This window comes from Haematobia irritans, chromosome 2, assembly GCF_050003625.1.
Source record: "Haematobia irritans isolate KBUSLIRL chromosome 2, ASM5000362v1, whole genome shotgun sequence".
NCBI lineage: Eukaryota > Metazoa > Arthropoda > Insecta > Diptera > Muscidae > Haematobia > Haematobia irritans.
The window spans coordinates 234,172,011-234,196,968 of NC_134398.1; the positions used below are offsets into that span (position 1 = coordinate 234,172,011).

Here is a 24,958-nt window from a genome sequence, read left to right on the forward strand (position 1 = left end):
AACCAATTTTTTTACAAAAGGTTACACTGAAAAAACAGTGAACCCACCAGGAAGGAAACTTTTTTACTGAAACAAGTAAATTTTATTATTTCACACAAAAATTTTACTTAATGGAAACAAATGGCTAAACTCAATTGATAAACATTTTTTTCTTTAGTTTCGAAGGCACTTTTTTCTGGGTGTAGTTATATCTACTCGTAAACTTTAAATATGTGTTCTCAAATCCTATAATTTTTCGAGAGGTAGTCGAACTGTATTATATTGAGGAAACCTTTTTTATGTGGCAGCCCGATGTATCAGGCTCACTTAGACTATTCAGTCCATTGTGATACCACAGTGGTGAACTTCTCTCTTATCACTGAGTGCTGCCCGATAGCCGAGTCCGAACGGCGTTCCACATTCCAGTTAAACCACTTAGAGAAGCTTTGAAACCTTCAGAAATGTCACCCGCATTACTGAGGTGGGATACTCCACCGCTGAAAAACTTTTTGGTGTTCGGTCGTAGCAGGAATCGAACCCACGACCTTGTGTATGCAAGACGGACATGCTAACCATTGCACCACAGTGGTACCCTATTGTTTGTATGAACTTCATTTTTCCCCATATCAACAATCCACTCTAATGTACTAACAGATATGTTCTACAATGACAGTCTTTTCTTGAAATGTCTTTAAACAAATGCTCAATTTACAAATGTCTATTTGTAAATATTTCATTAACATTTTTAAGAAGGGCATTTTGCTATAATTACACAAGGCTCTTGAAATCCAATTCATTTATTTAATAAAGATTTTTTACAAGTGGTTTACCTCGATATAGGCTAAAAGTACGAGTGTAGAACAAATAAATCTTTCAAAGAGGAGAACAAAATGCTTGTTTGGGTGTACATTACGGCTAGCATACGAAATTGTAGACGTAAGTAAAATCAAGTGCTGTTTTTATCGGTTCAATTATAGTAAATCAAAGAGAATATATGAGGGCTGCAATACTCTTCTTGATCAATATTGATAATCTCTTAAGAGATGCATTGAAATATTGCTGCAACTTTATGGGTTGTTTTAATGTCAATTATTTTCATCAAAGAGAAATGTTGCCGCAACTTTCAATGGCCATGTTGCTAATCTAAAATATTTGAGTGCCTAAAAGTATACTTTTAATTTTGTTTTGGAGTTTATTTCTAAGTGGTACAGAAAAAAACACCGGATTGAAATAAAACAACTTTTGTTTTTCGTAGAATTATATGAAATTAATATGCGACAACGACCCTCACCTGCAACTATCCCTTCGGGCTAGTTTTGCCTAGTTTTGATCCAATGATCCCAATTTTCTATAGAAATTCGGAGCGGAAAAGTATACTTTTGATTTTGTCTTCTATTTTCAGAAAAACGGTTTAATACCCCCTCCCCTTCGACTACATCAACAGCAGCAAGCACACCCACAACAGGCGGTAGCACCACAAGTATCAAAGGTTCGCCGCCCTTAAAGAAATTCCAATTAAATGCCAGCGGCAGACGCTTGGACCCCAAGACGGCTACGGGAAAAACTCCTTTGAAAGGTAAGTACGAAAGACAGTGTATACGAAATTACCCACAATGATGGCTTTTGGCGATAATGGGTACATGAGAAAACAAATTATCCCCCATACCCATAGTCTTGGATACAACTATCGTCAAGTGAAAGCCGAACTAAGTGTGTAGGCGTTGCTATGCGTATAAATTTTGCAGTCATTGTTGAGAATGTTGTTTTTTGGCGAATCTAATCGTCGTCGTGTGAAGATCGTTACAAATGATGACATTTCAAATTCCTTGTGATCACACACAAAGTTAAGTTTTTTTTCGCATATCCGTTCATTTTGAAGTGATTGAGTTGTTTCAGGGGAAATTGCAAAATCTCATTTTTTACGATCGTCAATTTCCCTCTCAATCATCTTCAATAGTCTGTTTTTTATGATCTTAACCCCAGAGGTGTTTCCCCCCTGCATTGATGACCAATTCAATGCTCATGTCTTGCGCTGCTGCCAGTTATTTAATTTGATTTGCTGTTTCTGAATCATTTTTATTATCACAAATTAACACATCAAATCAATTCATTGGTGATGCCGCCACCACCGCCAATTTGAAGAGGAGCACGGGATGATGGCGACGATCGGTTCAGCGTTCAAATTAATTTGCTGCACTAAGTGGCATTCCGAGATTTGTATTGCTCCCAATGACGTTGGGTAGTTTGAATTTTGTACGCCGAGATACAAATTAATTGGAGCAGTTAGAAATGCAGACGAGTGGCAGTTTGGTATGGGAAGAGGACCAGAATCATGACAATATTCTCTGAATAGCATGTGGAATTTCTAACAATTACAAATTTATTGCAATTTAGCTAATATGTGAAGTAGATGTGTTTAAAGTGATACTACGTGTTTGCATGCAGTTTTCTGCACTTGAAGGAATTTTTTTTTAACTATTCAAACACCAGTAGAAATTAGTAAAATATGATCCAAAATATAAACTGTGGAACAAAAGTCAATACCACTATTCTCACTATCTTTACGATAGTGAGAATAGTGGTTCGAAAAAGCAGAAAGTCACGAGTGTTATCAAATTTCCCTTTCTTTAATGGTAAAAAAAATTAATTTTGCTTGCACTCGAACTTTGTTCGAGAGTGACTTGACTTTAAAAGAAGGAAATTTTGCAAATTAAAAAAAAACTACGTTCTACGTCATCTTTTTGTTAAACTGTTACACAGTCAAATTTCATGGTTGCACCTACAAAAAATGCGGGTCATTATTAATAATAAAATTTGTTTAGAATACTTCAGTGTGTTATCCAGAGGCAAGCCTTTTGGTTTGTAATCAGTGTCAAAAGCCAACTGTAGCCACGTTCAAGGAAGTTTCAAAAATACACTGAAAAAAAGCATACCCGGTTCCAAAGATTTTGTCTTTACTTTAAAAATTTTGGTATTGATTCCGAGCCAAAGAAGTGGAGAATACAAATAAGGATACTTTTAAGACACAATTCTCTTTTAAATGTGAGTTTTGTGTACTTGCTTCTAGGAAGCAAATTTTAATTTTTCACTTTTTCAGCTTTTTTTCTTCATATGCTATCAAAGTCCTTTAAAAACGAGTTAACGACAACTTTATTTTCCAAATTAAGACTCGACTTCCAGTAGAAATTATGCTAAGTTTCAAGTAAAAACGTCTTTAAAATAAAGGTTTGAAAAACATGTCCTATATTTGAACGATTTTTTGCTTTGTGGTCAAGATGCAAAAAGACAACAAATTTAAAGACAATTTCATTAAATTTAAAGAACTTTTCTGATTTATTAAAGTCAAACATTTTTTCTTTCATGTTATGATAACCATTTTTAAGTCAAATCGCTTAATTATAAGGACAATACGACTTCATTGAAAAGTTTATCGACTTTTGGACAAGGAAAAAAACTTTATATTAGAGAAATGCTAGAAGACGCATTTCTCTAATATAAAGTAAGCAAAATTTGCATTTGTATTTTAAAGACATGAAATCTTTGACCTCACGACAATATTTTTTTCAGTGTATGTAGATAATTTTACCAATTTCCTACCAATATTCCTACAGTTGAACAATCCTACGAAAAACAGTCGCCAAGTAATATTTATAAATGTCCATCCAAAAAATATCATCTGCCCTCTTTTGAGGGCAATAAGAGTAGCAAAATTAGAAATCCAACAAATTTTGTAAGCTATCATTTTAAAAAATGTATGTACTAATATCTCAATGTGGAGAGAGTCTTAAAAATTATACTTTTCCCCCTTTTGTTTTTATTGAAATCCCCAAATACTGAAGAAAATTGCTGCGCAACTGCCAACATCGGCTGATAGATTCTGTACCATTATTGGCCGTAACTAATATAGTGTTTATATATGCTCTCGATTTGTTCACAGACAATCTTCAAGGAATTTGTCAGGCGTCAAGTTCCACATTTCAAAAGTTTAACACTCTTGGATTGATGGACCTTTGGTAGGCATGAAAAGTAAAAGTTGAACAAATAAAAGAAAACTGTAAACGCCTCACCACATGTAATCGCATTGCAATTAATTGCCGTTTTCAAAATCATAAACAACTTGGTACACACAATTAGGAGGTAATTGAAAAGCCAAGCAAGAAATGTTGAGCTAAAATACCATTCATGTACCCCTCATTGGACCGATTCAATTCCAATCAGCCATCATTGATGTATCATGGTGGCTTGTGCTGGAATTGTTGCGTGCTAATTCATCCTCTAGACACTTGGGAAAAAGCTTTGCAAAGATAGATGGTGTTAAAAAAGTTGTCAATTTTATTGAATTCATACCAAGGAATCTGGTGGCTAAATTAGCCTATAATTTAGTTGAAAATTTAACGCAACATTTAAACTAGTCACCAAAAGCATTTAATGTGATAACTAAACTATGACCATATTAAGGGAGTTCCAACCATATTAATTGTGGTTGCTTAAGGTGTTTCCACATTAACTTTACGGATAAGCATGGAAGTGGTAGAGTGTCATTCCATGGGCTAATTTATTGAAAGCATTTGCTGGCTATGTCCACTAGAGATGTTTATGTGAGTAGAGTTTTACACATGGAAAATATCTAGTAATGTATAGCATTTGTGTGAAGTAGAGATGAAATTTCGCTCACACTCACGTAAATTCACGAAGCGAAATGTTTATTCACGCACTATATATTCATTATTTCAGGCTCATTTAAACTATTTAGACCTTGTTATGTTATAGCACAGTGGTCTAAATATCTCTCTTATGGCTGAGTGCTGCCCAATTCCGTTATTAGTTTAGTAACAAGGGACTTTATTTTTATAGTGAAACAACTTATAGAAAATTTAATACACTAATAAATGTTGCCAGATTTACTTAGTTGTTGATGTTCGGTCGAAACTGGGATTGAACCAATATCCTTTTGAATGTAAGGAGGGCATGTATTGCACAATGGTGGCTGTTTGAAGCGTAAATTCCATATACTCACTTATAGAGCTAATCACTCTTACGAAAAATTTACTCTCACATTTAAAATTTTTAGCTTAAGAGTCTGACTAAGCTGTGATTTTATTTTGTCCATGGCTTTTCTTTTTCAAGAACACCACGACAGCGTGATTCAAATTCAAAAAAAAAAAAAAAATCTGGAGAGACATAGATTTTTTTAAGGGCAATTATCGCCCACACACTCACGTGATTGACTTCACACCTGTACTATATACTCAGCTTCTCAATTCCAACAAATTGTATGGCTAAAATTATTTTGAAATTTCTAAAATTATTTCAAAATTTTTACAAATTAACGACTGACATTGGCCATTGTCGAAAACTATTTGGGAGCTGTTAACCACAGGCATGAATACCTGTTGCGGTTTTTTGATTTTCCATAGCATAATGTTGCTCTCCCAGAAACAAAATATCATTTAGATTTTAACATAAGCTCGTATTTGGTGCTACCACCCAATGTGAAAGGAAAAAAAATTGCCATTTAAATATAAATGAATATTCCTACACAATTGCTATAGTATGGATGTATATGAGAAGGCCTTCATGTAACGAGGATTACAGAAGGCATCAGCACATTATGGTCCAAGGTACAATTAATGCACTATTTCAATAGAGGATAAAAACCTATGCAGGGAAAGTTGGAACAGTCTGAACTATCTAAAGCATTTGGAGGTACCATGCCTAACATAAGGATAATGAGGTTTGAAGAAGAGTTATTGATCAATGAGTGCAGCCAACCACAAGTTTAGTTGAATGGTTGTGATATAAAGTTTCCTGATATAATCCTGTAACCAAGTTGTAAAGAAAACAATATTGGAAAGCGGGTTTTGCAAACGTTGTTATTTTCGTTTGTAATAAAGGGATCAACTGAAGTGCTTTGTTTTCTATAAATAAAGTTTCTTTAAATTGGCATGTGTATGTCCAACAGTCGTGCCTATAAATAAAACTGTTTAATTGTATGGGTTGCTTTGATGTCATTGATTATTTCGTTTGGAAGGAAAAAATTGTTTTGTTTGACGTGTAGCACGTGTCGAATGGCTTGGTCATCTCATTGAGTGATATTAACCAGTTATTGGACATATTCCTGAAACCTTGAATTAACGACTTGATTTATTGTACAATAAATTAGTCAGAATATTATTAGCTAATATATTTTTTAATATATTTTTTATATAACGGGTAGATTTTGGATCTGTTTTTGTTTTTGGTCCAAGCTGAAGGCGATCGATATTTCCTATTAATACACTAAGAAAAACACGCGCTGGTGCGTTGTCTTGATGAAAAATATTTTTTTTTGTGGTGTAAGCCAGTACGTTTTTCTCGAATTTGTACATTTAATTGATGCAAAAGGTTGCAATAGTACTCTGAATTTATTGTTTTACCCTTTTGCAGATAGTCAATCAATAAAATTCCTTTGAAGTCCCAAAAAAACCGTTGCCATAACCTCACCAGCCGATTGAATTGTTTTTGTCTTCTTTGGGGCACTTCCTCCAGCTTCAGTCCATTGTTTGGATTGTTCTTTTGTCTCTGGAGTATAGTGGTGGATCCATGTCTCATCAACGCTTAAAAACCATTTTATTTCCCTTAAAACGATCCAAACAAGCTTGAGAAATTTCATTCTTATGCGTTTTTGATCGACTGTTAACAAATGCGGCACCCATCTTGCAGACAGCTTCATCATCTGTAGTTCTTCATGCAAAATTAAATGGACTCAATCATTTGAGATGCCCATGATATTAGCAATTTCACGCACTTTTATTCGTCGATCATTTAATACCACATCATGCACTTTGGCTACAGTTTCAGTTGTTGTTGCTGTTTTTGGACGTTCACTACGTGGTTCATCTTCAATGCTTGTACGATCACCTTTAAATTTAGCTACCCAATTTTTTACTGTTGCATATGAAGGAGCACTTTCACCTAACACATTCACCATATCATTATGAATTTCTTGTTCCGATAAACCTTTTTTATGTAAATATTTAATGACAGCACGCATTTCTAATTTTTCCCATTGTAAACAAATTGCGGATGCGTCTTTTTTGAACACCTGTTTCTATATGAAGGAGTTGCCAGATCGAAACAAAATATAACATGAGTTCATAACAGAGATGGAAGTTTCCAAAACACTTAACTTTTTTCTGTTTATACTGCGCTTTTTGTGCTAGGCTAAGAAGTTTCCGAACTACCCTCGTATTTAGCCAAACCCATGGTTACACAACCTTAAAGAAATGTTTCGGTGTTTGGTCAGAGACGAAAGTTTAACCAATAACCGTCCGAGGGTAAGAGGGTCACTATTCTCATGGTGAAATATTTGATTCGTTAGCATTTGTGTGTGTAGTTTCCTTATCATCACTATCAGTGCTTAATAAAGGCCTAACATTGTGTCTCCTAAAGCTCTTCCTTATGCCCCTGGGTGGGTGTGTATATATGTTGGGTAAATAGACTTTCGCACGAAACGTCAAATAAATAACGCTTGTTTTTTGTAATTTTTCGCCATTAACAGCGCATTCAACCGTTTCATTCCCAACTTCCACAGCACTACCATTCAGTGCCTATGCCACAATTGCACAAGTGTGGTACTTGTATGACACATGAACGCGTACTCAGAATACACAATGGATAAGTCCTTTTTCTATGCCATGGACTGAAGTTAAATTAAAGGATTCGTTTTTCAAAAGAGTCGAGTGATATTTATGTTGCAAATGTTGTAGTATTAACAAATTGGGGAATTGTTTCTGTCAGCAAGAATGAAAACCCCAGAGTCTATGAAGCGGCTATAAGTTCCCTTGTAAAGCTCGAGACATTTCTACTTTGGATTCAAAGATCTTTTAATCGTACATCATTTAAATATTTTGGTATCAAAAAATAAAAAAATTTGGGAGTAGCTAAAAGAGTACGAGTGTGATCTCGCTCAAATTTCGACGCTAGCTGTTTGCGAAAATGGTAAATTGGTCTTGGTAATACTTTTGGTGGATAGGTTAAGAGGACATCGGAACACACTTGTATACTGACGATGATACTGTATTTTGGTATCATCTAGTGGTGAATTTCTCTCGTATCAATTAGTGCTGCTGGTTTGTTTTTAAATTTCATTTAAACCACACGTTCATTGAGCTCACAAATTGTGTATTAACTATCAAAGCTGAATTTTTTTGTCCTAAAACGAAGTTGAAGCCAATGCGAATATTTCACAATGTATAATTAAATAATTGTTTTATATACCCGTAAAAAAAGCGAATACTACTCTTACCGAGTTTTTTGGACTTGCATTATTTAAAATTCAATAGTGTGACATCATAATGTCAATACAGAAATTTCTTTTAGGCAAATGTGCGCTGAAAACTCGAATCAGTCATGAAAAACCAATTGCTATACACCGATGGAATTATCTTCGTCAAAAAAGCGAAATATGAAAAACAAAATTACTTTCATTAGTCATTATTTTACTGAAGAATGTTTCGTAAAAATCTTTTCATTAGTATTTTACGGGGTATAGGTGATTCATTATCAGCTACGGCTTTGGCTTTGCGGTTTTTATTTAATTTTATTTGATAATAAAATCTGGTATTGTTTCATAAATTAATCTCTGTGAAGTATATCCCAAAATTAGACTTTACTTCATAGTCGAATGATATGCAGATGATGACCATGGCTCATTACACTAATTTTTATATAGAATAGAAACCCGGGATGATAAATGAAGTTGACAAAAAAAGTACTAAAAATGTACTTTTCGAAGCGAAAAGGTGCTAAAATTACATAATATCAAATTTAAAACTATTGTAAAAGTATACGTATATTTAAATATAGACCGATTTGGACATTTTTTTAGATTTTCTTAACAAAAATCTTATTTTTCAGAATTTTATTTCTATAGAAAATTTTGTCAAAATTTTATTTCTATAGACAATTTTGTTAAAATTTTATTTCTATAGAAAATTTTGTTAAAATTTTATTTCTATAGAAAATTCTGTCAAAAGTTAATTTCAATAATTTTTTTTTTAAATTTTATTTCTGTAGAAAAATGTTGTCCAAGTTTTATTCTATAGGAATTTTTTTCAAAATTTTATTTCTATAGGAAAAATTTTATTCTTATAGAAAATTCTGTCAACAATTTATTTCTATACAACTATTTATTTCTATAGAAAATTCTGTCAAAAGTGTATTTCTATAGAAAATTTATGAAGAAGTACCTCTTTGCAAAATCTACCAAAAGCAAGAATGCTACCAAAAACAGTAAAAATTTTACCATTTTGTTTATAGAATTCTATAAAAAATATAGAAAAAATATGTAATTCTATTCTATTATTGCTATAGACACAATGTGTGTTTTTCGTCTGCAGATCTATACACTATCTTATAATACTGTGTTCCTCAGTGGGGCGAAAACAAAAAATCATTTTCCACGCCCGTGTAAAAATTGGTGGATCTTACCAGATATTATTAGATCTACCGCCATATCTGATTAGATTAGGTAGTATATCTAGGCAGATCTGGTCAGATCCGAAGAATATTAATATCTGACCTGATCTAATTCATAACGCGTTTCACATTTGCGGACGAATAGGGGCATATACAAATTCCCCCATGTTCCGACATTCAGAATCGCAAATCGCAAAATTTTCGTTTGGTGATATTATCTTAATCCCAAAACCTATGGACCCAATGTTGAGATCCTGTAATGAAAACTAAAATATCCTCATTTTGGTATATGCTTATTTCTTCAATGACCGCTATTTACAATTTTAGAGTTGAGTTGATATCTGAATAACGTTCACATTTAGGGCACAATATCTCTATATAGAGTAATTGTGATAAAAAGTACCAAATGGCTCGAGATCTTGCCACGGTACTTTTGTCAGTCGAAATGTATCAAAAAAAGCATAAAAGTGTCACTTGCATCAACCCTGATACACCTAGAGAAGGAATATGATCACCTCAAACATGTTTTAAGAGCAAAATGTTATTTTTGGGTGGTGACCATGTAACATGGTTTTCGCAACCATGTTATTTTCTCAGAAATCATTAATCTAATTTCGGCAAGCAGGTTATATTTGACGAGAAAATAACATTTTAGTGACAAACATGTTACATGGTCACCATACAAAAATAACATTTTGCTCTTAAAACATGTTTGAGGTGATCATATTCCTTCTCTGCGTGTAGAAACTGTTCCCAAATGTATTATACTGAATCATGGCGTCACTATTACTTAATTATATTTTTAAACTTCAAAAAATACACATTTTTTTTTGAATAAATAAAATTAAAATTTCGCATGACAAATGCCAGCTTCATTAACAATGAATGAGGTAAGGCTTACGGTACTGTAATGATTTCTCACACAATAATTTAATTTAATACGGGGAATACATTTGTTTAATATAATTATTATCATCTAATAATCATCACTTATTAATTTGTTTGAAGATGTAACCAGCCGAATGAAAATACACAATACCAGAATAATAGGCATATACCCTTCATATTTGTGAATAAAAAAGGAAATAGTCGTTGTTTTCTATTTATTACACAGAAAAAAAGTTAGCTGTAAAACTGATGCTAACTTATATTTATTGCCAAAAATTTTTGTTTTAGTTTATTTTTACCATATTGTAAGAAATTTTCCCGAGCCCAACGAATTTTTATTTATCCGAAGTACATATCGATGTCCTCATTCCAGAGTACGCTAAGTCGACTTAGCATTTTTTGATGGTGTTCGTTGTTTTTATTCGGATTGATGTGAATTGCATCCTGTCAAAAGTTATGGTTAATATTGTACGTCGCCTGTGACTAAAGTGTTAAAATTTTTCAGTCCAAAAAGGGCAAAAAGCTTTGTTCGATCTAAAGTGGTCCACGTCATTTTTAGCCACGTTTTATTATTACTATTCGTAATTTGAATTCGTAAATATTAAAAAAAAATATACAATAAACACGATTTTAAGACCGCAAAAAGTGAATTTATATCTTATACGGTTTTTGAGATATTACAAAAAAAAACTTGTTTCCTGTAAAATTCACTTTTTAGACGTAATTTGGAATGGAGACATCGACATGTCTCAAAAATTTTATGAACTAGTAGTAAAATTTCAATGACTTCCAAATAAGTTCAATGCTAATTAATGCAGAAGAAGCCTTTCGTATACTTTTCGAAAATAGTATGTTTTATTTATATTTACTTTTTGATTTAGTTCATTTTAAAATTAAGGTATGAATAAACATTTATGCATAAATCAATACAGTATTGTATTCTTTGATTATAGATTGTTTCATAAATCAAAGAGAGTCTGTGGTTAATTAATTTAAAATATAGTACACATATGTATAAAAAATTGTTTATACATTCTTTAATTTATACGAATATACCATAAGCTTCAGAAAACCAGTTTTGCATATTCAATTTAACAATTTAATTTCACATGTGAATGCGGAGAGGGATTAAAATTAAGTTTCTTTCGCCTGTATGGGGATGGGTATAGTTTTGGATGGAATAAATCGAATTGCTTTTGTAACGTCACCTGATAGATTTTGTAATTAAATACCCTAAATAGTTTCACATTGTAAATGAAGAAATTATTGTTTTCTATTTTAATAATTATTAAAAATTGCTTCAGTAATAATGTTGTTAATATACAATAATGTGCTTGAAAATAATTATGTTCAATTTTTCCTAACTTCTCAACCTTATTGCCTTCACGCATTATAGCAACATTTGTTTTGCTTTATTTTTGCAAAAGTAAAAGTTTTGATATTGGTCTTTTCAAGGTGCGTGTCGTAGTTTTTTCACTTTTATTTATTGCGTTTAAAATGTTCACAAAAAGATCATTAACTTTTGTGTAATTTGCAAAGAGCCAATGATTATCGTTAAAGCAAAACAAAAACTAAACAAAAAAATACTCCCTACATTTAACGCTGTGATACATAGATGTCTACATTTCACGAAATCGTATGGAAATATAATGAGCAAATTTTAGACCTTCAGGCTAGCAGGTTGGGAATGCGAAAAAATTAATATAATCAGAATGCAAAAAAAGAGTAAATATTTTGTCTATACAAATGAAACATTTTTGTCATTAGCTATTGGGAAGACGACTACCAAATTTTCTAAAAAAAATGCCTACAGCATAATGAGTGAGTTCCTCTTTAAGACTTAAGCAAAGTAACCAAATGAAGGCACAAAAACCAAAAATAATTTGCATCATTTTTTTTGTACGAAACGTCAAGTAGATAACGCCATCTATTGGGAAAATAAGAGATTTACATCTAATATTACTATCACTGTTAATCGGTCTTCTTCGAAAGCATTAATGATATCGGTTTGAATTTACACTGAAAAAAATATTGACCTAATATGGAAGATTATGCAACTTAAATTTTAGGACTCGAAATTTACGCAATGCTAAGGACAAAATTCTTTAAAACAATGACATTTTAAATAAAAGAAAAATTATAATCCTTGCTTCAAAAATGTTTTTCATTAAATTTAGGACACCAATCTTGAAATTTTGCGTCCCTCTGTTGAAGTTGTAGACCTTTGAAGTAAGGCAAATTTTCCTTAAAATAAAGAAAAACATTTTTAATTTAAAGAAATCGTCTTTAACTCAACTGACATATTGAATTTTAAAATTTAAGATAAAAATGCTTCAAATATGGACTAAGACTTATTTTAAGGATTTGCATCTTTGGTTTAAAGTTTTTTTAGCATTAGGAAAATAGTTTTTACTTTGAAGTACTTGGCATAATTTGGATATTGAAACTGGAATTTGTTTGTACGCAAACAGGGAATAAAAATTCGATGAATAAGATCTGTATCCAATTTTAATTTTATCGATCCTAGATTTAAAGCCAGGGAGGTCCCAAAAAATGTCTTTATTTTAAAGAAGACGCATCTTTGGCTCGGAATCAATACCAAAATCCTTAAAGGAAGGTCAAAATTTTGGATCCAAGTAAACGTTTTTTTGAGTGTACTATTAATGTGCTCGTTGACTAACATATCTTAACCAAAAAATTCTGTAATTGCTGTATGGCATTTCCGACTTTGATTCAGTTTAGTTATAGAATTAGGGGCCCATAAAAAGCACAAACTATATTTCCATACCGAAGCTAATCGAATGAAAAATACTTTTGGCATAAGCTCTAAAAATAAAGTGTTGAGGAGCTATTGGATTATGCAAGTTTGTGAATGTACACTGCAAAAAATAGTGTCCCCAAAGCCAAAAATGCCTTGTCGTTAAAATACGAATGCATTTTTTTTTTGCTTAGCATAGAAGACACATTTCTGTAATATAAAGTTTTTTTTCCTTGTCCAAAAGACCAACAAATATTTAAGCCAGAATTCGTTGTGGTAAGAATGTCATAAAGGCTAAGGCTAAAACCTACGATAATTGTAAAGTGAGGTATTTCTATGTTCTTACCCGAGTATGATCTCAAGAGATATGGCTAAAGAAACAAAAAAAAAAAAAACAATCTCTCACTGTGCATATTTTAGGTAATTTTGACATGTTGTCTACTAACAATATCCGGTTAAAAAAAAAACTGAAAACTTTATTCGTAATAGCGAATACGTTATTACGACGTGTGAACTATTTGCGGGTTTGCACGATTTACTATTCTATACCTCTTGCAAACGAATTATAAATTATTTGGTTTATTTTTTGCAATGAATGAATGGAGGGAAGTTTTTGTCGAAGTAGTGGGCAAGTGGTGGGTCATAACTGTTGCTTACGAGTAGACGGGGGAACACATTACACTTTACATTGTGTGTGATAATAATATCTGTAAGTACGACATATACGTGGCCAACTTACGTAGTACATACTGGACACGAGTAAAACCATCATTCATACCCCCATTTCGGGAAAAGCTCCACTAAGTACGAGTATGTGTGTACCTATCTCCATGTTGGAATAGAAAAAAATCTATATACATTGGTTCGATTGTCTGTCTGTTTGTATGCCCATCTATCCATCCATCTTCCACCACATTTGGATGGTAAAGTTGCTGATGTTTTGGGTCTTGTTTTTGCCTACTTTGTTTTCTGAGTTGTTGTTTTTGTTGCTGCTGGTTTTAGGTCTTTTTTCTATGCTCGTTTCTTTTTGTGGTTAATGCTTTTACGCCAGCCATGAATACGATGGCGAACATTGAACGCCGAACTCGGTTTAGAAATTTGCTAGAGAAAAAAAAACTTCATCAATGCGAATTATAAACTGATGATGATGGTCTGTTTTGGTTTAAGCATTGCTACTATGGGACGGCGGCACAGTGGAACGACTTTGGGTTTATGTATATGCCAAAAAAATTTTTCCATTCCCGGAAAAAGGTTTTTTTTTTGTTTTCAAATTAGCCGCCATAACAGGATCCCGCTCAAAGAACAACTTCTCATGAGGATAGACCTTCATTTCAAAAATTCTGAGTCCGTTCGAATTTGGGCTAGAACTCCTACGACTATGTAAGTTGGACAGGGTATTCATTACTGTATAAAGGTGGGTATTAAGTTCGAGTTTATCCGCTAAAATAGTAATTTTTTCACCTCCGTGGCCCTTTTTTTTGGCCTCCGTGGGTGTAAATCGGTCAAAAGATATCTATGGGAGCTATATCTAAATCTGAACAGATTTTAACCAAATTTGGCACACTTAAAGATACTATCAAACGTAATCCTTTTGCAAAATTTGAAGCAACTCAGGGCAAAACTCTGGCTTTTGGAGCCATATAAGTGCAAATCGGACGGAAGATATATATGGGAGCTATATCTAAATCTGAACTGATTTTAACCAAATTTAGCACACTGAATGATACTCTTAAACATACTCCTTGTGCAAAATTTTAAGCAAATCAGGACAAAACTCTGGCTTTTGGAGCCATATAAGTGCAAATCGGACGAAAGATATATATGGGAGCTATATCTAAATCTGAACTGATTTTAACCAAATTTAGCACACTGAATGATATTCTTAAACATACTCCTTGTGCAAAATTTTAAGCAAATAAGGGCAAAACTCTGGCTTTTGCGGTCATATTAGTCGAAATCGGACGAAAGATATATATGGGAGTTATATCTAAACCTAAACCGATTTCAACCACAATTAACAATACTATTAAACGTTCTCCTTGTGCAAAATTTGAAGCAAATCAGGACAAAACTCTGACTTTAATTTTTTGCATATCTTACGAAAGCCCCAAAATATTTGGCTACCCGAAAATACGTTGATAAATACGTCAATTATGACCAGATCGGTGATAAATATATATGGCAGCTATACCTAAATCTGAACCGATTTTTTTTTTCAAAATAGCAATTGTCTTTTAGCCAATGTAAAACTCTGTGCCAAATTTGAGGACAATCGAACTTAAACTTGAAGTTGTACTTTGCACACAAAATTACATATACAGACAGACGGACATCGCTAAATCGACTCAGAATTTAATTCTAAGACGATCGGTATACTAAACGATGGGTCTCAGACTTTTCCTTCTTGGCGTTACATAAAAATGCACAAAGTTATTATACCCTGTATCACAATAGTGATGAAGGGTATAAGTGTAAAAATTATTTAGACAAGGCCGTATGTTGGATTTTGAACGATGTCGATCAGACGAACAAGTTTCATTTAAAAATTCTGGGGTATTTCAAATAAACGCAGACATTCTTTTTCTACATACATTGACATCAGAAATGCCACCAGTCCACCTCCCCTGCCGATCTATTGAAATTTATATGTGTATCGCCTCGACTCACTGTGTTCTACGTCTTAACTCATAATTTTTGTTTGTTTTTTTTCAAGCACGGTTCCATGCGCTTGAAAAATAGCGGTATACATTATGGGAGATTTTTTGTTGCTTTTGGTATGAATGGCGGTGGCGGCGATGGTGTTGTTGTTTTAGCCGTATTTGTTGGGGTTGCGAAGAAGCTTAGCAGTTTCGCTTGCCAATAGTCCGTCGTAAGTCGCGGCTTTAAACAGACGCTTGCCAACGGTTGGCAGTTGTGAATGAACGAACCAGCTAACGTACAAACGCCTGAAGTGAAATGAACTTGACTGACTGACTGAATGTGTGACTATGGACAGCTACAGAGAAGTGAAATACGGACTCAATAGAGAACAGTGAGCCGGTTGACGGCTATCTCAGGTTGAATAAATCATAATCGTTCAAAGGCATAAACAAGGAAAAAGCCAAACAAAAACGGAAAATCGAATCTAAATCGCAAATGAAAATGCTTGAAAGGCAGTATGGCAACAATTGAAATACCCACCCTCACATATACATCTAGCACACTATATTGGCTGAAAATATAGTTTGAGAGACATTGACAATACGTTAGGCGGGTAAACACAAAACAGCAGAATTTGTGGCTAAACAAAAGAGCCAAGTTTCAATTTCCTTTTGGCCCACAAGAGAAACTCTCTCGTTGTTTACAGTGTGCTCCCTACAGCTTTCTCTTAGCTGAAGGAGTTTAGCAGAGAACCAATAATCAACCCCTATTGTAAGGTGACTTCATCCAATTCCATTTCACATTCTCTTCTCCCCACACTCTGAAGCAAAGGAATTTGTATCGTGGTATTTGGCCGCTCTGCTAACATGGGTCTCAATGAGTTCGTTTCATTATTCTATGGTTCAGCACAGAGCCTTCACACGACTTCGTCAACGTCCGTGGCTACTACAACAACAACAGGGTCAACAACTGTTGATGGTGGTGGTATTCCTACATCGGGTAGTGATTTTAAGACAAAAAAATCCTTAGAAATGTTAAAAAATCATAAAAATTCCAAACTGCCAAAATTAAATGAATATTCGTCGGCAAGTGAGAAGAAATTTTCGCGAAATATGACGTTCACATCACTGAAAACACCCCTCCAGCAGCAAAAAGGAATACGTTACAATGGCGGAGGTGGTGGCAATGTAAACAGTGATGGTATGAGTAAGAGTTCCAGTGGTGAAATTGGTGGTGGAAATCCCTCTAGTGGTGGTTGTAAGAACAACATTACAAGTGATAAGAAATATCGAACTCTGGGAAAATCTTTCTATGCTACAACTCCATCATCCCAATGTCTACAGAATGCCAATGCACCTGCTTCCACAACTGCATCATCACCAGCAGTCGCTGGTGCAACGGATATCTGCACATCAGTTAGGGACACGACCTCGTCAACAACATCTTCCGCAGTCGCCGCAGCTACAACACCAGCAGCTTTGGTCACATCCAATAGTGGCAGTGAAATGGATATATTTAAGGCTCCCAGCGGTTTACGCAAAAAATCTTCATTTCTATGGAATTCCTTTCGTATGCCACGCAAACAAAAAGGAGGTGAGTCACGTGTGCCGACAATGGTGATGATGATAATCACGATGGGTATAATAACTACATTAATGAAAGGAATAATAGTTTTAACACAAAGACCCAACTGCAAAATAGTACTACCCATATTTTGTGTGAAAAATCAATGAAAATGTTGGAGTGTAGTGGACTTTTGTCATATTAGTGGAAAACGCATTAAAGGTTTTCAATTCGAAAACCAGATAGAGATTTTCTGGTATATATTGCTTAGAAAAAAGTTTTATTTATTTTTTTAACTTATGTGAGTTCTTCCAATTCACCATTATCTATTATAAACGACCAAAAAAAAGGAAAAGAAAAAAATTAAAAATAGTATCTAATTAACGATTTCTTAGAAATCTCCAAAATAATTCTGTCCGTCTTTCTTTATAGTGATCGGTGTGTATAAAAGTGAAACTTTATTCCTATGAAAATTTGTTTTCTTTTGAAAAAAAAAAATATATATATATATAAAATAATAATTATAGTCTTTCGTTTACGTCTATGACCAAGCATGATTTCATTGTTTATGATTCTTTCTTTAGTTATTGTTAAATGACCCATTTTTTCTGCCATTTCGCCAAATACTAACATTGGAATTAATTCCACAACTGGGTCGGTATCTATCTCTTGTTCGGTTAACAATTTTAGGTTTTATTATTGTTCTTTGTTACTCTCTATTCTGCCAAGTAAAAGTATATTTAGGTTTGTTTCTGTCCCCCAATTCGAATTCTCTTACCTGTGATGTTCCTCCTTATTTGATTAAGGGTCGTAAACATTTTCTGTTACTTCACCGAACACTTTGGTCTTACGTTTTCTATTTTGTTTTTGTGACTGGTGTAAGTCAAAGTACTTCTACAACAAAAATTTTAAATTAAAAAAAAAATGTAATCATTTTCGACCTTTCGGCTTTTTTTAATTTTTATAAAAAAAACCTTCGAAGTTTTCGAATCCAATGTTTCAATTATTTGCAAAAGAGTCGTTTCAGAATTTTGAAATTAAGCTGAGTGGTTAATTCCTTAGAAAATTATAGTGCAGGCCACCGAGATAGGGTTTTTCTTTTGTTCCATCTGGCTGTACTCAGTGATAACAGTGAACTTCACGACTGTGGTATAACAATGGGCTTGAATAGTCAAATGGCGTTTTCGTTTATAATAAAATGTGCAACATTTTCCAAATTGTTTGCAAAATTTAAATGACTTTGTCAATGCTTTTGTATTTGTTGCGAATTAGCAATAAATTGAAGGCGGCAGTAGCATTCGTGCTGAAGGACAAATATGGAAAATTTTTGTAACACTAGGGCAACACCTTTTTACAGAAACGAAATCGTCATAAGCGAGCTTGAAATTATGGACTGTCGCTTTAGATAACCTAACCTTCTATTAAATAATGTCTAGGGTATAAACATTATATGATATTGTACTTTGCATTGTGCAAAACTAATTGTTGGCAAAGCTTCTTATAAATTCCGGGTTTTTCTTTTAAAGAAAATTCTTTATAGCAAAGGGAAGTTCGATTGTATATAATTTCGTTCCAAAGAAAAGTATTTTTTATTTTGGTGTACTTTGCTATTTGGGGAGCTCCTAATTTAAATTTTTTTGTTTGTAAAAAAGAAAAATACTGATGCCATTGTTTTATCAATTAAAATTTATGTTTTTTATGCTCGTACATTAACTTTATTTAGTCGATTTTGACTTTTTGTCAAAGGGAGACGATTTATTGAAATCTCTTCAACTTTTTCCCATTATCCCTGTTTGAAATATTCAATTTGGGGATACCTTATCTTCGTTTAAAATATTCAAATTTTAATTCAAATTTTAATTCGTAAATATATCCTCGGCATAGTTTTATGTTTGAATAAATTGCAATTTATTCCATTCTTTAAATTTCTAATAGGGTTCTCCCATTATCATGACTGGTTTGACAATTTATGACTTTTCTATAACCTTTTTTGTAGACACACTAGCTTGTGTTAAATATGTAGGTCCGTTTGTATGGACAACTATGCAAATTTTTATGCCAGAGAAGTGTTGGCCAAATGTTGACCAAACACAGATTGGTGTTAATTCGCTTGTTCCATTGTAAAGCATGCGTTTCAGCCCATTCCAGTGTAGATTGGAAAATCCTATATTTGCTTATTTCAATATAAACAGACGTGATTTCCATGTGTGAAAATTTCACAGATTATTGTAACTGCAACATTTGGGTAGTAAGTAAACGTAAAATGTTATTTTAAACAGCGACACCGCCGGTTTAGTAGTTAATAAATCATAAATTAGTATTTCATCTGACACAACTTAATTAAGAAATAATTTAAATTAATTTCAAAATGAAAAATAATGTACAATGGAACTTGTTTCCATGCAGATAAACAATCGAAATCTTAAAAGTTGAAAGATAGAGAGATAACATTTCAACAATCCAAATCGATTAAAATTTTTTTTGTTCATTTAATGTACAGAAGCACATTTTGTTTTCAAATTTGTTGGTTTGTTTTTCACCAAACAGGTTCGATTATGGTATATATTTCTAACATTTAGGTTATATACAATATATTGTAGATTTGTGTATATAAATATTTATAAGCTTCTTATTTGAGAGAGTATTTATTAATCATAATTTGTATTTAATTAGATTTCTTCAATATTAAACGCTAAATAAAATACGTGTGTGTGTCGCAGTTCTATTTTACGGTCACCTAGTGTGATATTTTGTTAGTAAGAACATCAGACAATCAGCTAAAGATGGAGATTCGTTGGTTGAATAAAGAATACCCGATATATTATTCAATGGTATAGCATGTTTAGTTTGCGCATAATTAACTCGAAATATTTAGAGAAGATAGGGATATCGAATCATTGACTGTTTGTACCCTGTAGCCTATACTCTGTGAAACAAGATAGGTTTGTAAAATCCATAAGGTGACGTAGGGTGTCTTTGGCATATACACATTTTTGTAATGAAAGTCGCAGTTCAAGTCATATCTACTCGAAATTTGGCTTGAACCCTTTTTGTTGGGTCGCAATCGATCCGTATTAATTTAGATAGAAATCGATTCAGAATAAATATTGCTCACATTTATATTTTTCGAACTTATGTGACCCCAGAGGACGATTCCACTTTAATCAGAAAAAACAAATTACCATGAAAGACTGACTAGAAAAACTGAGATACAATAAGGTCGATATATTTCTAAATAGATCAGAATTTGTATTAAGTGTATCAAATTGGATCATACTCGTATGGCCACAGATGCAAACTTTTTACTCCGATTTACATAAAACTTGGGACAGAAAGTAGAATTAACTTTGTAACTACACGCAAAAAAAAAAAATTCTTTCCTCCCAAACGAAATTTTAGACAAACAAAGTTCGTTTCTCATTTGCTTTTCGCTGTAAGGAAGTGTATTTGGAAGAAAAGTATATACTTTTTGTGATAAACGTTTATTCTTTTCCAGGATGTAAAAACAATTTCATAAAGACTAACTCAAAAAAAAATTTTTTTCTGCCTAATTGCATTTTCCCTCACATCTTTCTCACTTCCACGAAGATTTTTAGTTCTTAGCACCTTTTTCTGTAATACAAACAATGTAGAAGAAATTATACGATTTTATAAATTTTTAAAATTTTTTTACCTTTCGCCTGGACGGAGAATCGAACCGCGGACCATGCACTTTGTAAGCCAACACACTAACCACTGAGCTATGTACCTGTTATGGTCATCAAGAGATAAATATCCATATAAGTTATATTTATATAGCATAGCTTGCGGCGCCCACGAACCGAATAAACAAAGTTTATTTAACGGAAACGAACATTTAGTTTGGCACCGTGGAGCAGTGGTTGCTACGTCTGACTCTCATGCCAAGGGTCGTGGGTTCGATCCCTGCTTCGACCAAAGTTTGTTTTTTTTTTTTTTACATACATTCTACATATGTTCGGAAGATTCCGAAAAAAATGTTCAACATTACATTGTACTATATTAAATTTTGAACTGTAAAATGTGTTTTATTAAAGACCAAAAGTCAGAAAAGAAGAGTGTTTGATATAAACGAAATGGACTCTGTTGTTGTTTCAAAAATAACTTTTTTTTATTGAAAAAATAAAAACTTTGTAACAAACGAATTTTTTTGGTGATAAAAGTTTAAAATTTTCGAAGCAATTCAAAAAACTCTAACAAAAGAAAAACGTTTTCGGTACACGTTTTCCAAACGTTTTTTTCTTTGCGTGTACGTGTACAAAACTCGATCTAAATCAGTTCACATTTAGATATACCTCCCCATATCTATATGTACTTCAGATTTGGCTCAATATGGTAAACCAATCTCATATATTATTCCGGATCTCAAACCGATTTTAAAGCCGAATTTTATTTAAATCGGTTCAAATTTAGATATAACTTTAATATATATCCGATGTTGGCTCAAAACCAATCCTATCCTTATGAGTCTATAAGCATACAAGTAAGTAGTAAAAATATGCAAATCACCTGGGCCAAGACTGCATTATATTCAATGTTTGTAATCAATGTATGGGTTTCAATTTAGTCCCGTCTTCTTCAACTTTGATATAAAGAGGATGCTACAATATTTTATCTATATGTTCTGAAATCAGATCTCTGTCTTCAACATATTTCAATCCTTAATTTGCCTTTGTTTCTTCTTCTCCCCATACATCTGCCTCGATAAGTGGACAATTTCAGACCCAAGAATTCGAATACTGGGTTATAGTAGATTGGTGTTGTTTGAGACCTTTAAACATTTGTGTTTGGACTCCATTTATTGTAAGAAGTAAATGTAAATCCTTCAGAAGACCCAGCATAAGAACGGATATTACCATTCGTTTAAAATCTTTGCAATAATTCTCCCCATACTCCCAAGTAACTCTTATATACATACGCAATTATTATATATTTGTAGCTTTATCTACATGCAAGTATCTCATCGATTTGCGATTTAGCCTAATCGAAAGAAAAAAGGGTTGATTAAATTCTTTCCATTTTTATGGTACAGTTTCATGTTTGCCATTGAATAATTCGGTATCATGGAAGCCATTATCAGATAAATTCGCCCTTGGCATTGATTACAGACGGGAACAAATGATAAGACAAACAGGCCCAAAAAGGAATAAAATATTCAATGCATCAATGAGTTTTGGCAGGCCATAGCCGTCCATCCAACTTTCCATTCATTAAAAATATTTTAGTTACATACAAACAATATTGAAAAAATTATGCAAAGTAAGAGGACGTCGACGACATTATGGATATTGATTTTGTAACGTGAAGCTTTTTATTTCAATATTATGCTTTTGGTCCATTGTACAGATATTTTATGAAATCTTCTCTTAAATTTAATATTTTTCATTGTTTTTATTAGCACTACGTTTTTATTTATCTATTTTTTTTTGAGATAGATATTTCTGCGCATGTCCTGGCAGCATCGTAACGATTTTTTTTACCGGTTTCTTGCTTATAAAGTACAAAAAAGAAAAAATCACAGAAACCAGACAATTTTCTCAAATAATGGAATATTCTACAGTTTTTTATTGTTGTTAGAGCTTTAGTCCATATGTTTTCTTTGGCTGGATCTCCTGTGATGACTCATAATTGAGTGTGGAGTAAAGTTCATTATTGCCTCCCCCAAAACGCATATTTCCCCAATATTTTGTTTTTGTTGGAGAGTATAAGGACATAATCAGGTTGCATAATAAAACCTACTATGATATCAAAGGACTCTTTGGGGGTTGTTTGGAAGAATGATATGAAAGAAAAAGGAAACAACTTGACTAAACATGGCAATATTCTGCTGACACACTGACACTCTTCGAGAGCAACTGTCCCCAATGACAAGTGACAGCTGAGAACATAACATTCGTTTTCTACCAACATCCCCTAGCATAACAGTGATTTTCAAACTTGTATTCTTCTTCAATACATTGTGTTTGGAGAGATATGTATGTGTATTACACATAATGAGAATACATAAGAAGAGAGAAACAAGTACAATTTATGCCATACGGCAGAGATTTGTATGAGTTCAATAATATAAAATAAAAAAGCGTTATAAACTCTTAATAAAATTTACTATGAACATTGCAACACTTGCAGAAGGGATAGGGATGCGGTTATAGATTTTACATGAAATATAAATAAAAAGTTTTCTTGAATAATTTAATATTTTATTTACAATATTGTTAAGTTAGATTTCAACAGATCTGCATGTTTGATTATAATCTTAAATATGAAAGATAACGATATCGGATTTCCAAATGATCTACCAAAACCAAATTTGGTAACGATTGGAGTCACAATGTTCTGAATAGTCTAAGTAGGCCTTTTAACCTAGCGATGGAAGTCACCGAGGTTCAAATTGGCATACCTATTCGATTTCAAACATATATAATATAATAAACAGATGGAAATATTATCCGCCTTTAATTATTGATTTGACAAAGTTATCTATTATCTACAGTTGTCTTCAAATGTACACTTTTTTGCTACTAAAAAGGAAAGTTTTAATTCCTTGCAGAAATTCCATGTACAGTTGATATAACTGCAAATTTTTTAGGCTCTATAAAATCCCAATGAACTCATTTCATTTCAAGTGTTTTTGAACTTACAAATAAATCTTCTCAAGTGGAATTTAATGGATTTTTGCTACTCGCATTACTTTTCAATTTGTGTTTCTTCTTTGCCTTTGGGAAGACCATTTTCGAATTCGTTCCACCTCTTCATATGGAAGTAATTTGGTACGTTTCTTAGAGACCTCTCAGTTTTGGTGCGTTGCCACCTTAAATGTAAATATTTTCACTTGGTATGAAATCTCAATGCCATAAGAAAACTTTCTTTATAATAATAACACTTTGCTCTCACACCTACATTCACATGTATTGTATTTCCTATAAAACCACACAAACAAACGGCCACCTAACAGCCACACAATATGCAATCAGAGATCAATAACCGTAAAAAGTGGGAGGAAACGTAAGCCAAGTGGAAAAAAATTCACGGCTTACATTTATGACGTTAATGTGGTCTATCTTGCCACCACTCTTCGAGTCAATTTGAGCTTTTAATCATCCAACAATGCTCTCAATCGATAACATCATGTTATGTTCACGTTTCTACACAGTGAAGGATGAAGAAATGCTATCGATCTTCTTCCCATGTAAATGATCGACAAGTAATAGGTGTTTATGGATGGTTGAATAAATAAACACTCTTGACTCAACCATAATATTGACCTAAAAGCCTGCCTCAATTGCTGGCTTACTGGTAATGATGTTTGCCTATTATTATATTAAGTTATTTATAAAAATAAAACAAAATTAATTATAATTGCCGCCCATATGTACAATTGTGGCCGCTATGTCTGTCTGACGTACATTACTCAAATTGAACAATTGCGATTTGAGTTCATTACAGTTAGATTTATATGCTAATTATAAAAGTGTTAAATTGTAAATTTATATATAATTCAAATTTAATTATTTGTGTAAAAAAAATTGAACCTTTTAGGGCACTAAAGCCAATTTAACTCTAATTTATTTAACCCTGGACAGTCATCCTTCGTCAAAATGACGACGCGTAATTTCATTTTCGATCTAAAATGCATTTTAGTCGATTGGGAAA

General features: G+C 32.9%; 1 protein-coding gene across 1 annotated transcript in view; it reads left to right on the forward strand.

The window, feature by feature from the left end:
- The window catches only part of toc (toucan), a 168,246-nt gene that overhangs the window by 102,292 nt on the left and 40,996 nt on the right, over positions 1-24,958 (forward strand). Inside the window, exon 5 of the mRNA XM_075297957.1 lies at positions 1,382-1,555. Coding sequence (XP_075154072.1) covers positions 1,382-1,555 — 174 coding nt within the window. The remainder of the gene's footprint in view (positions 1-1,381; positions 1,556-24,958) is intronic.